General features: G+C 36.5%; 1 protein-coding gene across 3 annotated transcripts in view; it reads left to right on the top strand.

Moving 5' to 3' along the window:
* The window catches only part of ADGRG6 (adhesion G protein-coupled receptor G6), a 109,121-nt gene that overhangs the window by 34,370 nt on the left and 55,688 nt on the right, over nucleotides 1–19,063 (top strand). For 2 of the 3 annotated variants that reach the window (XM_087970676.1, XM_087970671.1), the window contains exons 3-6: nucleotides 7,024–7,365; nucleotides 10,261–10,884; nucleotides 14,534–14,602; nucleotides 18,515–18,595. In XM_087970676.1, coding sequence (XP_087826802.1) covers nucleotides 7,024–7,365; nucleotides 10,261–10,884; nucleotides 14,534–14,602; nucleotides 18,515–18,595 — 1,116 coding nt within the window. The remainder of the gene's footprint in view (nucleotides 1–7,023; nucleotides 7,366–10,260; nucleotides 10,885–14,533; nucleotides 14,603–18,514; nucleotides 18,596–19,063) is intronic. The other variant, XM_087970681.1, reaches the window with a different exon arrangement.

Genomic DNA, 19,063 nt, shown 5'->3' with positions numbered 1-19,063 from the left:
TAATAAGAATATTTCTGGTTCGAGTTCTAATTTGTGCTCTGAAATTTCTAATAACCATCTTTGTACCCTCATCCAATATTTTTTAACCTCTGGACACTGCCACTGTTTTTAAAAAATTATTAATGACAGCCTACAATGAGAAAAAAGGTGAACAAATAAGAAACTATCACACTAATTACTTCATTTTGTTTGAAATTAATTTTCATTAAGATTAAGTAAAATAGATGCTTTCCAATTAATGAATTCAGTTTTTTTAATCAGTGCTGTGAGTTAAAAGCAATGCTGAAAACTATAATTCTGGAAATATTTGATAATACAATTCCTCCCAATGTTGTTGGAGATTAGAGTTGATTTGGGCTCGACTTGGCAATAGGAAGAGCTATTGTATCCTTTTCTTCATACATAATTGTTAATTAGATAATGTCTGTAAAACATTATCATGGTTTTAAAAAGGCATGATATCTTATCTCCAAAAGTAATATTAGTTAGAGAAAAGTTAAGTGTTGTCTCTAGCCTTATCCATGAATCAGAACAGGATTTTTCCTTTCCAAACTAGCTATATAAACAAATGTTACTCATTTAGGCCCTTACCAAATCTTTCTCTCATTTTCCACAAATTTTAGTACACCCAACACAAGTGTTTCCAGTTCTAAGTGTGCTCTCTCAGATTGAAAAAAATGTACCAGCTACAACTGCTCATCTCACAGACATTCTTGTTGCTTCTGTGATTTATAAGAACATTTAAGAAACTGTGGCATAATAATTATGCAAGGCAATTGTAATGAAAATGTAAAAGATTTTAGAATCTAGATCAGGGGTGTTAAACTCGCATCATCACATGATGTATCGTGACTTTTTTCCTCTTCACTAAACCGGTAGTGGGTGTGGCCAGCGCATGACACATCTGGTCTGCGAGCGGCGAATTTGATAACCCTGATCTAGATAGCTTACTATTCTAGATTTATCTGGAAGTTGAGTCACGGCAACGGGATTTCTTTTCTTGTTGGTACTCAACAAGATATACATGTAAACAATAATTGGCCAGTTCATGGGAATGTATTTCTACCAAATCATCAGTGTCACCACTGAATGACAAGGTATAATTATTTGCAGAATTGGTTCTAACATTTAAGGGGTTTTTTTCCACTCTGGAAAAATCTGTCCTAATATTAAACAGTGTGAATGGAAAAATGTGGGCGTGAGGTGGGGTGGGATGAGAATTTGAAAGTCGGGTTCTGAAATTTTTACCCTAGCAATGTTTTTGACTATGACTAATTAATTAGTTGGGTCACAATCATTCAGCATGTTCTTGCTTGCCAGATATCTTGCAAAATATTACTTGCTTACAATTAGTTTCCACAATTTTAACTTGTCTTCAGCAAACAACTTTACAAAGTATTTCTCTGCTATGGCTAGACATAGGCTTTCAGAAATAATTGCTCACAAGTTGAAGATGGAATTATGTATCAGCAGAATATATAAAATACTGCCAAATTATAAATTCAAGACCAGTTATGATTTCATGTTCTTTTTGTTCTTTTTACTGTTTTCACTGTTATCTTGCCCAGAATGTTATGGGAAAAAAGAGTTTTTGTTAGTCAATTTAACTTGACAGAGAAATTGGAACAAACAATTGCAAGGTGGTAATGTTGCAAATGGTAAAATATTAGATCAAAATGTAGAACATTTTTACAGAATATTTATTGAAAATGGATAATGGAAATATTTCAAGATGTGTAAATGCTGGTAGAAATATATGGGCAGTTTGTGGCTTGCTGTGAGAAATGAATGTTTAACAGAAAAAGCTAAAATTCTGACCGATAAGAGTACCCATTTCATTATTTGTAAGTGAATCAGGTATTTCAGAAGCATAAAACTAAAATGAAATGCAGTGGGATTGGAGACTGAATTGATATTGAATGAAGGCAGACTGAATGATTGAGCAATCCAAAAAAAATCTGCTGAAGTGATTTGGTCATAAAGAGAATGAATGAGGATTGAATCATGAAGAAAAGAACAAGGGCTGAGAGGAAGAGGAAGACTGAGAAAATCATGTGTGGATGAGTTGAACAGATCCTTAAAAAGAAAGAACTCAGAGTGGCAATGTATAAATTGGTATTTGGACATAATGGAAACAAGAGTAGTTTGATAGAAATGTATTGTTTTGCCAAATGCCAGGACAGTGATCAGGTACCTAGGCAATTGGTTCTTTTGAATCTAGAACAGTAAGCACAAGGAGTTTTCAAGCTTTATTATTTAACTGTAGCAGGCATATTAAACAAAAACCCAAGAAACCATAAAATACCACACAAGATTCTCTCCCTTCAGCTGCTGGGAGCTCCTTTTCAAGCAGCAGAGAGATCCTCTGGGTACACAGCACTGAGTCTCAAATTTCATGGACAGTTTCAATATTTTTATTCAAACCTGGCATTAAGACTTCGTGGCCCTGCTTCCATAGTCACAAAACTGCAATGCGAGACAGTTGTAGAATTTTCTTAATAAAGTAAAAAACAGAATATCTCACCAAACTCCTCAAAATAGAATGGTCTTCCGCATGGCCCCTATATAAAGAGAGAAGTGTAGGTAGCCTTCAACTTACAATAGCTCATTTAGTGTCCATTTGAAGTTACTAAAAAAGCAGGTTTATGACTGTTTTCATATTTACGATCATTGCAGTATCCCTGTGGTCATGTGATCTAAATTCAGGTGCTTGGCAACTGGTGCATATATATGACAATTGATCTGACCTGGAGTCACTGATCGCCATTTGCAACTTTCTGAGAAGCAAAGTCAATGGAAAAGCCACAGCCGGCTTACTAACTTAACAACTGTGGCAGTGGTAGGATTCAAAGAAAATTACTACCGGTCCTGTGGGCATGGCTTGGTAGGCATGGTGTGGCTTGGTGGGCATGGCTTGGTGCAGACAGCAGAGGTTTCGGGCAGCGAGGAAGGAAACCAATCAGAGATTGGCGAGGACTTGGGAGAGTCCTGCATCCGATGCAGGGATGGGGCCAAGACCATCTGAGAGTGGGGTGCTGCCTTTGTAGCCTTCGGAGTCTGGCAGCAGCGAAGCACAGGTCGCAGGGGAGCCTGTTCCCAGTGCTCGTGTGCACCAAGCTGCTAGAAGGTGAGACCAGCTGAAGCAGAAGGGGCGACTCGAAGGTGATTATCCCTCCCATAAGAGATAAAAGTCAGTCCTCAATGACGAGGAGCTTTGCAGGAAGCAAAGCAGTTCAGTAATCTCCGAGTCCTTCGTGAAGCTCTGTACTCTGGTCGGTTTTTGCTGGGTTTTTGGGTTGGTTTATGTTAGCTTTAATTGGACTTCTGTTTCTTGGCAGCATTCTACAGTCCTGAAAAGTGTGTTCTTATCTGGAGGAACTGTGTCTTATTAGTTTTGGCTGGGAATGCAAGTAATACCCAGTGTCACATTAAAAAGGTTTTATTTTTAAATTCAGTTTGTCTTTTATTAAGTTTGACGAAGCCTGGGTCAGAACAGGTGGGCATGGCAAGGGCACCTGCTTTCCAGATCTGTTCTCCTGCGCAGGGCAACAAAAGAAGACCCAGCTGGGACTTGGGAGGCAGAGAATAGATGGGGGTGGGGTCAGTCAGAGGTGGTATTTGCTGGGTTCTCCGAACTACTCAAAATTTCTGCTATTGGTTCTACGGAACTGGTTAGAACCTGCTGAATACCACCTCTGAACTGTGGCAAGAAAGGTCGTAAAATGGGGCAAAACTACATTACATTACATTACATTACTTACATACATTAAGAAAGTAATCGTTGAGTGATGCAGTGGCCTAGAGATGGAGCTCTTGCCTCACAATCAGGAAGTTGTGAGTTCGATCCTAGGTAGCAGCAGATATTTCTCTCTCTGGCCACAATGAATAAATATCTGCTGCGAACTCTGCATTGGTGACAGGAAGGGCACCCGGCCAGTAAACACTCAGCTCCATACAGTTGCCCCGACTCCACCCTGATGTAAGGGATTATGGGGTCATTAAAAGACAAAAAGAAAAAAGAAAGCAACAGCTGTCTTGCTTAGCAACAGAAATTTTGGGCTCATTTGTGGTAATAAGTTGAGGACTACCTGTATATTAAATATAAGGAATGGGACTGATGTAAGGTAGATTTAGTCAAATGTCTCTCTATGTTTATCACATTCCTTAGATTTTTTTAAAAAAATCATTACTTAAGTATAGTTTTGTGTGTGTGATGGATATGTACCGTATTTGCCGGCGTATAAGACGACTTTTTTGCCCTAAAAAACATGCCTCCAAGTGGGGGGTCGTCTTATACGCCGGTAAATACATTGTCACTGGTGCAAGAGCGACGGGGCGGAGCTCCGCAACTTGCGAAGCCCCTTCAAGCCCAGCCGAAGTCTCTCTTCCTCCTCCTCCTCCCACCCACCCACCCACCCTCCGCCCGGCTCGGGCGCTGCGGAGGCCAATCTGGAGGTGGGGTGGGGGTGGAGCGGGAGGGTCTCTGGCGGGCCGCCGCCCAGCCAGCCCCGAGCCGCGTAATGGCCCGGGGAGTGGGGGGAGAAGGTGGTGGGGGTGGACTGTGGCGCCCCTCCTTCTGGGCAGTGGGGCGGGGGCGGCAATTTGCTCCTCCCGCTTCTCCCTCCCTCTTTGAAAGACCGGGAGGGCTGTGCTTGGGGCGGGGGGGTTGTCCTCAGGAAGTTCCTGATGGGACCCCGCTGGGCAGGGCCACCCGGCTCCCGAGCTGCTTTCCAGGGTCCCCTTGGGAAGAAAAGGGTCCGGTGGGCGGTGGAAGAAGGCGAGCGCCCTCCTCCCGCCCCTGTCCCGTCCCGTCCCGTCCCTCCTCTTGTCCCCTCCTCCCCTCCCCGCTTAAGAGAAAAAGATCTGCCTCCCCTGCACCGAACTTCCACCCGGCGCCGCTCCCGGCCAGCGGGCGCTACGACTTGGGAACCGGCCAAGCGACTTTAAAACCGAGCGGAGGCCAGAGATAGCCGGAATTACCCTCCACACCACACACACACACACACAGAGAGAGAGAGAGAGAGAGAGAGAGAGAGTTGGCAGCTGTCCATCCCCCACCCTTGAGTCCCGATGGCACGCACGCGGGGCTGTCACAAAGAAAGGGAGAGGAATTGAGTGCCAGCCTGAGAAAGGCGAAGCTGCCTCTCTAAAGCATTTTGGTGGCTTTGTAAGTTTGGGGGAAAGGGGTTGGGGGTGTCAATCAAGAATTATATCCAGAATACCCCAAGTGTTACAACTTACCGTATTTGCCGGCGTATGAGACGACTTTTTTGCCTTGAAAAGCATGCCTCCAAGTGGGGGGTCGTCTTATACTGCGAGTATATAACAAAAACTATATTTTGAGTGGAAATGTTGGGGCTCGTCTTATACGCCCAGTCGTCTTATACGCCGGCAAATACGGTATGCACAATTATATAGTTTGAGAGATTTTGTAGATCTAAATCCTTCTCTTGTTCCCCTGATTGAGACAGTTATAATATTCAGTAATGCAGTGTAAACTGCATCCTTTTTTTAAAAAGAATATGATTAACAATGTAAAGTGTGTATTGGTAAATTCCAACTCTATCTACTCTATCTATAGTGATCTACATGGAGTTTGTTTTGCATTAATACAGAATTCAGCAACCAGATTCATTTACAGAAGCAGCTCAGTCTGTCCAAATTATACCAATTACACAGCTGGTACTACATATGTTGGTTATTTTTTATGGATGAGATACAAAGTTTCCATTATTACCTTGAAAGCTCTGCATAACTTGAGTCCATAAGCTGAAACAATGCCTTCTTTTATATAAAATTTTCTACTGAGAGTCAACCGGGGAGTCCATCTACTGTTTCTTTGAGCGTATCCTTTGATCACTTGCAAGCGAGCATTTTTTGTTGCTATCCCATCTCCAGAAAATAAAATGTTTCCCAAATCTTCATACTTCTACATGCAGCAGCTTAAAAAAAAACTATTGAAAACATGTTTTTTGAAAGAGCTTTTATTGTGTGTTTTTCTGCCGTCCCCTTGTTTCATTGTTTTTTTATTTGGGTATGTAAATACACTAAGGAGTACAGCCAGGTAGGCTTCAGGTGGTCCGTGTTAGCTCATGTGACCAGGGGTGCTTAAAATAAAGTAGTTGGCAGCCAAATTGCTTCTATCTTTGGATGGTATTGAGGTGTGTTTGTGTGTGTGTGTATGTATCTCCTATTCAGATCTGGGCCATTTTTAAACTCAATATTTATTTTGTCAGCTTGTTCTCCTCCACCAAATTTAGCCTCATTTCATCCTGGTTTTGGAAAGATATCCTTCTGATAGGCAGAGAGAGTCCCTATATGTAATATATTTCCAAAATTCTCATGGGAATCAAAATTGAATTTTTGCCTTTAGGATGTCCTGATCTAAATCTGCAGAAAGATTTTTCATTTGTATTTTATTTTGTATATTGTTGTTGCTTAAATGTCAAAATGTTTAAAATTGTTTATTATAATACGTTCTATTTTGTACATTTTTATGTACTTTAATAGTTCTATTAAACCTTCTCTTTAAGGCTTCTTTTAAATTAAAAGCAGAATAAAAACAAATAAATAAACATCTAACCCTGGAACCAAACTATATTTCAGCAGCCAGTTAACAATTATGCTGGAAATATATAAAGTACAAATTATGAAATGTTATTACAATGTAGCGAGGCCCTTGCATGTTTATTCAGAGGAAAATTCCCATGATTAAAGGAATTTACAGCCAGGTGAGGGTAGATGAAGCTGCAGCATTAAATGATGTAAATAAAGCCTTATGATAGTCTCCTACATATTTATTAAATGATATTGAAATATATCTATCTGGTTTATGAATTACATATTGTTCACGTATAGAACAATAGATTTATAGAGTTATGGCTATATCTGAAGGAGACAAAGTTCAGTTAATTGTAAGTATTTCTTGATTGTGCACGAAATGATCAAGAATATCTACACTGTGGTAAATTCTATTTTGTTATGTTAACCAACGCTCAACTTTTTTTTGTTTTTGTTCCAAAGCTCAAGATTGCTCAGAGTGTCGTATGGTGCTGTCCAATCCCACGGGAATTTTTACCTCTCCTTGCTTCCCCAATAATTATCCCAACAATCAAGCATGCAAGTGGACCATCAGGGCTCCTTCTGGATACATCATTCAGATAACATTTGTTGATTTTGATATTGAAGAAGCTTCTGGTTGCACATATGATCACATAAATTTGGACACTGGAGACAAGAAAGATTCCTATTGTGGGATGACTGCCAAAGGTTTATCATTTAACTCATCTAGGAATGAAATGATTGTAACTTTTACAAGTGACTTTAGCATTCAAAAAAAAGGCTTCAATGCTACTTATACCCGAAGTAAGTATACACTTCTTGCGATCTTCAATCTGTAGACTATACATAAATTTCTTGTGATTTGATCATATCTATTTGATAGTAAAAGTAAAATGTTATTATTTATCTAGGTTAGGTAAGGTATCCAAACCATAGAGTTAAACCATCGGAATTCTCTTATTTAAAGAAACCGTGTTGCCCAGCGGATAAAAAAATATGGTTCTTTATTCAGATTTCCTCTCGATCATGAAGTCAATAAGAGGGCCTTAAGTTTGCCACTCTCTGTATTTTCCTGTACTTTGGGCCTTCTACATCTGCATTGTAGAAAATAATATAGATCTTACTGGGTTATTGTATTGCAAGATAGGGCCCAATATGGGCTGTAAAACTCTAGATGAAGAGCAGATGGCAGCAAGACAAACCAAATATCTAATTCTTGGTTGCTTTCTAGTGGTGGTCTAAATCCTGTGCACAGTACAGGTAGTCCTCAACTTACCATTTGAAGTTACAATGGCATTCAAAAAGTGACTTATAACTGGTTCTCCTTCTTATGCCCGTCACAACATCCCCATGATCAAAATTTGAGCACTTGGCAACTGCTATGAATTCACAATGGTTGCAGCGTCCCAAGTTCGTGTAATCCCCATTTGCAACCTTCCCAGTCAACTTCTGACAAGCGATAAATAGATATGGTAGAATTTGCTTAACAACCATGTAAATCATTGAACAACTGCAGTTGTTTAACAACCGTGGCAAAAAAAGGATCATAAAATCAGGTGTGACTCACTTAATTGCCTTGCTTAGCAATGGAAATTCTGATTCCAATTGTGGTTTTAAGGCAAGAACTGCTTGCATATATATCCTATAATGTACTGCTTGCATATATATCCTATAATGTACTATGAGATTATGGTATGTGCTGACTAAGCAAATAGGAATGCAGTGGATTTCCTTAAGCTTTCTCATTGAACATCAAAACCTTTCAAGACTAAATCAGATTATATAGAAGGTTTTCTTTAAATGCATGAAGGAAATTAGTCATCAGGTAATCAGATTAATGAAATGACTGCATATCACTATTTCATTAATGAAATAAGATTTCTGTTGCACTAAGTAAAAATGAAACCCTAGTTATAATTAAATAAAAAGCTACCCCATAGCAGCAAATTAGCCCCATTGATCTAATTTAAGTTACCTTTTGATTAGCCGGGCCTGTGGCCATTATGTCTTGTTCCCACAATGTGATTATCAAAGCTCTATTAATTGCTTTTTTTAACAGGCCTTTCCAACTTTTCAAGGAAAATGTAACTTGTACACCATAGGGGGGAAAGGTATCTATGTTCGGTTGCACATTGAGATTAGTTATTTTTTAATACATGTTTGCCATTTACAAATATAGCTAGGTATAAAACTTACTTGATGGCACATAAAATGTTATAGATATTGTTTGAAAAGGAATACCAATAGCAGGAATTCCTGCTATTGATATTTTAAACAGTTAAACATTTTTATATCAGGAGAGAAATGTGTTAATATTTTTGACACTATGTTTCTTGTGAAATTACTGACAGAATGCTTATCCTTTCTGTCTAGAGCTACTACTAAAATTATTTGCATCAGGTTATCATTGTTACATCACTGGGTTTGTAAGGGCTTTTTTTCAGTTTTTCTTTTCTAGACTCTCTTCTGGGGATCAGTATTCACTTCTTTTGTTTGCTTGTTTTGAGAAACAAACAGACTTCCAAAAAGTATTAGCAAGCAGGAAATAGTTTCTTGTTGCTAAGGCAAACCAGTTGATTTACATGGTAGCTAAATCAGAATATCTTTCCCTTTTATCAGTAAAAATGTAGCAATAATACACAACAGCCATGGTGGCACAGTGGTTAGAATGCAGTACTGCAGACTACTTCTGCTGACTGCCAGCTGTCCGACAATTCGATTCTCACCAGCTCAAGGTTAACTCAGCTTTCCATCCTTCTGAGGTTGGTAAAATGAGGACCCAGATTATTGGGGAAATTATAGTGACTCTGTAAACCACTTAGAGAGAGCTGTAAAAAACTATGAAGCGATATATAAGTCTAAGTGCTATTGCTATTAAGTGCTCTTTCATAATTCCCCTCCCCAGTATTTTAAAGCAGTCACTTTCCTCTGCTTGATGATGTGGCTAAATTTATATTATTTGTGGAGGAAGGATATTTATGCTGCTGTATTTTCTATGGGAACCTTTAATTAATCTGTTAACATTTATAACTAACACAATGTATATCAAATGGAATCAATTACAAATGACTTCAGAATCATGCTTGGCAAGATAGGAATGAATAGAATTTTAAGGGTTAAATATTGATCAGCATTATGGCTACTATCTTATGTATGCTTACTGCAAAGTAAAGTTCAATTAAAATACTCAGATTCATTCCCAAGTACAGATACAGAAGATATGGCAGCCAGATGTGACTGCTGGTATATTTAGTAAGCTGTTTTGTGATGAAATGTGAATAGATTTATTCAACTGAAATTCAAAAGTTTGTAAACAAAGAGCTTTTATTTGTGAAATAACATGGCAGGGCACTCTGCTCAGATTGAAAAAGATGTCTGGTATTAATTTCTTCAGTTTAATGTAGTCGTATAAAATAACCCATTGAGAGCAATGCATAAAGAAATGAAAGGGCTGTTTCAGGTTACTGGTTTACTGCTTTGTCTAGTACAACAGGTAATGTATCCAAAACATTTTCTGCAATTAATTTATTCACATTTTGTAGGAATCAAATGGTCATATTATGTTAATTGACTACAATAATATCTCAGCATATATTTCTGACTGATGAGTTTAATTATAGATTGATAAAAAGTATTATATTACTTTTAATAAAACTTAATGGTAGTTGATTATGAAAATGTTTTCTTTCTATGTTCTAGTTGCTGTATCGTTGAAGAATCAAAAGGTTATCATTCCACAATATCTAGATTCTGATTCTGTGTCTCTGGCAAATTCTGTCCAAGTCCCAGATCTTAATCAGTTCACCCTGTGCTTTGAAGCAAGAACAAACAATAAAAGTAATAACTATGAATGGAAGGCTTTCTCCTATGGTGATTCCTCTGTGGAATTCTTCAGCTTTGGCAAAACAACACAAGGGCACTTCATTTTTATCTCAGACTCAAAGTGTTTTTTAAATGATGCTCTTAACATTGGTACAGATGAGGACATTTTCACAGAAACATTTGAAGAGCTTTGCATTGTATGGGATAGCTCATCAGGCATAGTAGGTATAAATGTCAAAGGGATGTATAAAACAGTCCATTGTTTAGATACTTATGAAAAAGTGATTCCTGGTAATGGAAAATTGGTTCTGAGTTCTGACAGAGAAGACACAAGGCCTTTACCTGGAGATATGTACAACTTCCGGCTTTGGAATTTTACAATGAATTCCCAATCACTTTTCAACCTCACCTGTGATGAGAAAGGTAACATTATTGACTGGGAAAATGATTTCTGGAGTATTCCAACAACATTTCTAAAAGCAGAGAACAACTTGAGTTGTGGTGAGTTTCTTTTCTAAATTTAGGCTTTTCTCTTCGGTACAGCTATTTAGGATGATTTAGGTCAGAAAGAAACTTTGTTTATAGTGAAAATGAATTAAGATGCTCATACCCCATTTTTTTTAACTTGTTTAGCTATAAGATTCATATGCCCCAGTATATGTATTATTCTGTAGGTAACTTGTGGATTCAGGACCTTCAGGACCTGCGTTTATTTATTTATTCAATTTATATCCCTCTGTTTTGTTCAGGAGCTTAAGGTGTTACACAAAATATTCTCTTATTTTTCCCCATAATAACAATGTGATCAAGTAGCTGGGCTGAGAAAAAGTGACTGGCTAAAAGTCGCTCAGTGAGTTTCCATGGCTGACCCTTAAAATTAGAATCTGTCCTGACAAGCTCAGCCCCTTAACCACTACAGCACAAACTGATTTCAAAGGCTTTTTTAATAGATTTTTTAATGAGCTGTATGCACAATGTTGTAAGTTTAACAATTGTCAGATTGTTACATTTTATTGTTTATTGAATTGTATTACACAGGCTACAATCAGTAACAAAAACTATATAGCATTAAGTGTTATATTATGCTTCTCTTTACATTAATGATCTTAAACTAAATGTATTCATTTATTTGTATGCTACCCATTCAAAAATAAGTTATCAAAATAGAAACAAAGTTTGTAAACAAGGCTTCATTTTTCTAAGCAATCAGTGTCTTACTAGCAGTCAAACTATACATCTTATGAAAAATCCTACAGAAGAGAGAATAAAATCACCCTTTCTCCATTTCATAAAGTACTGTGTACTTTTTAAACAGTTTTCTTCCAGCTTTGGCATAGAAACTGGCATAGAGCTGTGTGGAGTGAAGTCCAGAATGCAGAAATGTGGTATTATCAGACTGAAAATAAAGTTGTTCCACACCTATCTTGATTATACCTACTCCAATTCCAAGCTGGATAAAAAGGCTAAGCCTTGACCTGTATATTTGAGGGATCCTAAAAACCTCTCCATGCAAAAATGTTCTTCTCTATTCATTTTAAGCGTGAAGCTTATTACACTGGAGTCTTCGGAGGGCAGAGTAGCACTCACCATTAGAGGAATGCTTTTGAACTTGGCATTTTGCAGAGGCATATCCAAACAGGTCAAGATGGCAAGCATATCAGTGTGAGCACAGCCCTTTCCTTTTGAATGTGCATGCAGCACACATGGAAAAGGGACAAAAGTTCAATTGCTCTGACCCACCTGCCATTTTGCCTCTAGCAACCTGTGATTGCCACAGACAAATAGCAAAATAATAGTCAACAATTTTAAGGAAATAAACGACTTTGTGCTGTATATTTGATCCTTAATCTGCCTTGTATGATTGTTGTGATTGTAAAATTGGAGAGATTCTGACAATAGGGCAGTGTACACATCCACCAACTAAGGATCAAGATGACGCTGATGATACTTTTATAGCAAGATGAACATTTTACTTCTTTCCTGAAATTCTCTTGCAAGGGAAACTAATTAGATCAAAACATTCTTGTTCCCATCTAATTTAATTTCAATACATCCTTGATTTTTATTAAGGGTATATGCTGATCACATACCAATAGGTATGATTAGATCCAGTTAATCACACACTCTGTTTCAAAAGTCACATAACTCAGGTATGACATAAATCAAAATCACAGTTCAAGAACGTTTAAGTTTGTGCCTCTCCTCTGATTGTAACGGGCAATCAAAAAAGATAGCAATTTTTTTTTGAAAAAAGACTCAGATAGATAGAATAACCTCTACTAAGAGGAATAAGTACAGTCTTCTTCAAATTGAGCTTTGTTCCTGAACTCTGTGAATAGAAGTGACCTGTGATCCAATTTCTATCCAGTCTAGCTTAGTTTTTCAAGATTAGTCATGCTAGACATTGCCATCCCGTTGAGCCAAGGATATGGGGTCATGTGCCAAATTTTAGACATTTAGGTCCAGTGGGGTACCTTTTCAATCTAGAAGTTTTCAAAAGTGGGGGTGGGGGGTTGATCCTTTTGCGGATTAGAAAAAAGGGCTTTGTAAATTTCTTTCACACATGATTAGGTTAAAATAAAAAAGCACTTGCTTTCTCCTTCAGCTTTTGTTAGTAAGTAATTTGTATCTTTATGTTGTAGAGGTGCCCCCAAGCAGGAAATCTCAAAAATTTTCAGAAGGGCAAGGAAATTGTAAGGAGTCCATATAACTTTAAAGCTTTATTGCTTTAGAAGTCTACTTTGTAACAGAACTCACTCACAAAAGCTTTCAAGTATTTCATGCTTCGTGGTTTTTAGTAGGTGATACAGTCTTTTGAGACTAACCATTTTATTTAAGGCGTAACATTTTGAGGGCTGCAGTTAATTTCATCAGGCGCATAATCTTGGCTTATGGGAGATTAAATACATTAGGACAGGGGTCCCCAAACTTGGCAACCTTAAGACTTGTGGAGGCTGACTGAGGAATTCTGGGAGTTGAAGTCCAAAAGTCTTAAAGTTACCAAGTTTAGAGACCTCTGTATTAGGATGAGGCAGAGGGGGTATGCAGAAGGTAGGAGAGATCAGGTTATGGAGATGTGGTTGTTTGGGAGGCACATTACAGGTACTACCGACATGGCCCACCTTCTACAATATACTGTATAGGCAATATAGTGCATTTGAAAGGGAGCCTTCAGTCTATGGTATGATTTTGAAAGCAGTGTGCAGAAAGAAAGTGATAACATAGGCTTCTGCTAGCAATGCTACACTACACAAACATCTGTATAACAGTGACGTTACTCTAGTTTGGGTAATGAAACGCCTGCAAGAAAACAACCAAGTTCAGAGAGCACCAAGGACCCCACATTTCAACCCCAACTACAAATACTCTCCTTTAAAAGAATGTTTTTCATTTATAAAATGAGGGTTTTACTTGTTGATCCAGAACTTTTGTGCATATCATCACAACCATTATTGTTTACATGAAGGGGAAAATTGTTACAATTTCATTTATACATACAGATAGCATCAGGAAGCAAGTATGGTTTTCTTTAAAGTTGAAAATCCTCAATTTCTAATTATATCCTCAAAAAAGAGAGCCATTATTCTGAGGAACATCCATGCCTACCTCCATTAATTGTGCCATCTGTGGTGAAAGACAAGATGTTCCCCTCTCTGCTGCCACAACTCATTTCATGCACAGAAATGAACAAGTCTAACAGCTGAATCTTATTTTAACATTGGCATTGGAATAGTGTTCTGTCACAATTGGCTTATAGAACATAGTCTATGTGTCTAATTTCATAAGGAGCTTCTATCCTTTTGTCTTTTTGTGAAAAATGAACTATTAGTGTATTTTGTCTTCCTTGAATGAGGCAGCATGCCATTACATTTGCCTGAATCATAACTAGGGAGATAAGCTAGAAACGTTTGTGTTTACACTTGTGTATCAGATTTTATGGAACACTAAAAAAGTTTCAAGCTAGCCCCTCAACCTTTACCGAGTTAACAAAAGACACTATAGTATCCACTGTTATATTCAGCACATTTATTTAGTGATCTGTTTACACTTTTTGCTTTCACTTTGTATTTACTAAAGCAGTTTATTTAGCTATCTCGCTGAGTTTCTCATTAAAAGGCAAGTCTTGTTTGTCTCTCCTTTTTTTTTAAAGGCTCATATCTCGTTCCCTTGCCGACAGTTGAACCAACTAGCTGTACCACTACAGGAAGCCTTTGCCGAGGTAAGAAACTAACACTAGTCTGATGAGTCAGAATTTATTGCTACCTTTTCTTTATTAGGCTTTAAGATTTAAATGGAAAATATACAGAGGAGGAATATGATAGCTGAGACAGAAATGGACAAACCAAATGTGGAAGGAAAAGAAAAATAACTCTTATGTTTTCTATTACATATTTTAAATTTTGTAGATAATCAACACTTCCAGGCTCTAACCTATTTTTTTCCTTCATTTAGTTTGTTGCTATAGTATATTTCAGAAGTGTACTTGTTATTTTGACACAACAAGGATATGAGCAAGCTAATGGATCTCAGCATTCTCTTTAAGACTTAATGCAGTGTTAGTTTAGTTATACAGGTACTAGTTAGTTAGTACGACTTGTGGTAATTTATCTTGATTCATGTTCTTGATTCATGTTTTACTCTCTATAGTATCAAAATTATACACAGAGTTTCTGTGGGAGGATTTTATTTTATTTTTTGAGAAGCAAAAGAAAACTCGTATTGTTCCTCTATAGGCCAAGCAGTTAGGAAAGCTTTTTTTGATTTTGACCTTTTGTCCCCTTTGCTTTCTTATATTATGCTGCTCATAAAAAATCAAACTTAGACATTACAAATATAACAAAGTCTTATATCTTTTTTTCCTTTTCTCTACTACTTACTTTCTTTTTATACATTTAGTTTTTTTCTTTATTTCTCCTTTTCTCTCTTTTTCTTTATGAATGTTCTTAATACTTTGGGTAATTTTAGTTCTTAATATTAAAAAAGAAATAAATTGTCGTGACTGTTAGTTGAACATCTATCTGTGGGGCAGATAGTTCCAGATATAAATTACAGTTTGCCCATTTATCTTTACCATTAATTCTACATCATTGCTTATCTCCTTTAATATTTTGCAGTGAAAAGATAATATAGCATGAAGATTTCATTAATTTTCTGATTCATAATGACATGATTTGTGAGATAAGTCACATAGCTGTAAAACCGTGTTTATACTTGTTGAATGCCTTAGTACAGTAGGCATTCAGAAAACAGTTATTAGATTTAATAATTTAATGTGTGTATGTGAGAGAGAGACAGAGAGAGAGACAAAGAGGTGGGGGGGAGGGAGAGAGATATGAAATAATGTACTAAATTATTTCAGTTGGAGGATGGTTTGAGCTATATTATCTATGAAAGAAGAATTTTATTCTCAATGTTTGGAAAGTTGGTTCCTGGGACAGGCATATGTATATTTCTTTCACATTTCTGTTTTTGACTTAATCATGAAGGCTTTACTACATTGCAAATTGGGTGAAGAAAATGCTGTCAGGATAAATGCTGTTATGTGCAGTTGTGTCAGATATGGAATATAGTCAAGTAGTCGTTGCAAGGCTATAGTTCAGTTTTTATTAACTGGGTAGCTATATCCTGCTGTACTTGTGCTGTGTTGTATGGTCCTGTCTTTGTGTGATGGGAGTCTGAAATCTTTTGAAGATTAACAACTTTCTGTTGTCCTAATCTAGCACCGAAAAAAATATAAGGGTGAGATTTAGGAGGTAGAAAGCAATTGTGAACATGGATTTGTGAAAGAAATGGGATAGATGAAGTACACCCAACAATTTTTCAATTCATAAAGCAACCGAATAAGAGTTGGAAGTGACTTTGGAGGTCTTTTAGTCTACCCCCCTACTCAATCAAGACACCCTATACCATTTTGTCCTCTTCTTAAAAACATCAGGTGATGGAGCACCCACAACTTCTGAAAGAAAACCATTCACTAATTAACTGTTCTAATTGTCAGGACATCATTACTCCTTAGTTCTAGGTTGGTTCTCTCCTTGATTATTTTCCATCCATTGCTTTTTGTTCTGTCTTCAAGTGCTTTGGAGAATACTTTGTAGCAACCCCTAGATATTGGAACACTATTATCATGTCACCTCTAGTCTTTCTTTTCGTTAGACATACCCAATCCCTGCAACTGTTCTTCATATGTTTTAACCTCCAGTCCTCTAATCATCTTTGTTGTGCTTGTCTGCACTCTTGTCTGCACTCTAGCACTTTCTAGAGATTCATCTGAAGAATACATCAGGTATGTGTAAGAAGAGATTAGGTAAATTGATTCAGTTTTTGTCTGAACAAGTGCTGGAATAGCAGGAACAGTTGCAAAACTATAAATTATGTCAGCATTTATCAGGCTGAAATCCAAAAGATGTATGTGTTGAATGTTATTGTAGAATAGATTTGGACTTGTTTCAACAGGATTTTCTAATATATTTTAGCAGAAATGGTTCAGAATTCTGGGAGTCAATCAGTATAGATTAGGCAGAGACTATGATTTCCAAATTCCTAATAAACTATTTAGTTTTGACATTTGAATTTCCAAGTTGCTGAGTTTGTGAAATGTTAATATCAATTAGAATCTGCTTAATAGTTTCATCTGAAATTGAAATTTGACAGTTTCTTGTTAAAAGTTTGTTTCAAATTCAGTTCAATCTATAAATATTCTCTCTTATTCTGCAGTTCTTTTAATATTATGCTACATAGTTAATACTATGCTGCGTAGTTGAAGATATTGCAACATCAATAATTCTGATCATTCTACAGAGAAAGTCTCAAAAATTGTCTCATTAATAATCAAAAAATAGATGTCATTCAGGATAGACTATAGTCCTATCTACTATCATGACCCTAGGTGAATGCAAGTGTGCAACAAGTGATTTGAAATTCCCATCATTTTCTCTAAAATTTGAAGTTTTGTTCTGTTTAAATAAGGTATGTTTCATTCTGAGTTTGCAGGGAAAAAAATGTTTGATTTCGTGTAGTTCTATAGTTCACACTATTAATAGGTATAGTTACTAAACAAATATTACAGCAGATGTTTTTGACTGAGCTGTTGTCAATGCATTTTTTCTAACAAAATATTATAATATATACTAACTTAATTTTTTTAAATAGAATGTCTCAATCGGTTGATGTTCTTAAAAGATGAGCATGCATCTGTTTTTGAATATTCCCAATCATGAGTGGTACTCTCTGATTGCCAATACAAAAGACTTCTGAAATTGAGGCAACTTGAAAATGTAATCTTGTTGTGGTCATTATGAAGGTATTAATCAGAAGCTGACATAGTTGGCAGATAGATGCAGAGCAAATGTTATGCTATTTATAAAGGCTCCTTTTTCTCATTAAGAGAATATTATTTTGAATTTTTATGCTCACAGGTGGACTATGCTGTACTTCATTTCAAACAAATAGTGTTATTCAGCTGACAGGTTTGATATTAAATTTACAAGTCAGTGGCTCACTTGCAAACAATATGTGTAGGATTGAAATATCTGCTTTATTAACTAATGAAAGATATTGTTTGTTAGTATACTGTAACAAAACTGAGGATAAATTCATGTTACTTTCATTTTTTTAAAAAGAATGCAACGTATGTTTTAGCAAAATTTCACATAAAATTATAATCCATATTCGTTCAATTCATCTCGATTACAGCTAACAGCATTATTTGTCAACATCTGCATTAGTATCTTTGTTGCAGACATTGCAAGAAGCAGCTTGTTTTATAACACATTTGTCTACATTGGTCAGTAAGAAATAGTGTATAATAATTTATGTCATTCATCAGTTCCTGATTTGATTTTAAAAAGTGAGAAGTTTTAAGCATGAATTCACCCATACACTATTGTTAAATTGTTTGTGGGGCATTGTTTTGTCAAATTCAAGTGAAAAATTAGACTTGTTTAAAAACATATAGCAGATTGGAATTTGAAATGAGTCTAATGAGTATATATGTGTGATTTATGTTGTACATAGATCCAGTCGTTTAAGTCATTTCCTCTGTTTGTTTTTTCATGTATTCCTATTTTGCCTGACCTTATTAACATTCATATTCCATATAAGTTCAATTCTTTTTCATCTTTGTTACCAGCTACTGTAAGTTCAACCACTCCATCACCCACTGTTACCACTAACATGCCTGATACTAACAGAACCGATAAAATAATGGATGGTAAGAAATTTAATGTTATATTTTCTTTGATTATGTTACATCATTTTTATCTTTTGAGCATACTTACATTATATATGAGTGTCAGATTTTGTTTCAGCAAACACTGCTTAAAGAGGTTTGTGTCAAATAACAATTTTGGATAAGCAAGATTTCCTGTGCGGAAGGAAGATTTTCTAAAAGACTTCATGTTCCTGTTTTGATTCTTTTTATTAATCTTCAAATGCTAACAATTTTGCAAAAGCAATCTTAATGTAGTTCTCTGTAGGAGTAGTTATCCAGAGCACCCTTGGGGCTATATAAAATTATTCACATACTTCTGTCAGGGTCAATAATTTAAGTAACATCATTAAGAACAATCCAAATCCATTTGAAAGTGATTGTTACCTCTCTCCTAAAAATAACCATGAAAATTGATATTTCTTTTAGGATCCTGCAATATTCAAGAGACCCTGGTAAAGCAAGAATATA

The sequence above is a fragment of the Notechis scutatus genome, chromosome 1 (genome assembly GCF_049901735.1).
Source record: "Notechis scutatus isolate UNSWTSFEM ecotype Mainland chromosome 1, rNotScu1.2, whole genome shotgun sequence".
Classification (NCBI taxonomy): Eukaryota; Metazoa; Chordata; class Lepidosauria; order Squamata; family Elapidae; genus Notechis; species Notechis scutatus.
The sequence above is the reverse complement of the archived record's forward strand: the minus strand, read 5'-3'. Positions and strand labels throughout refer to the sequence as shown.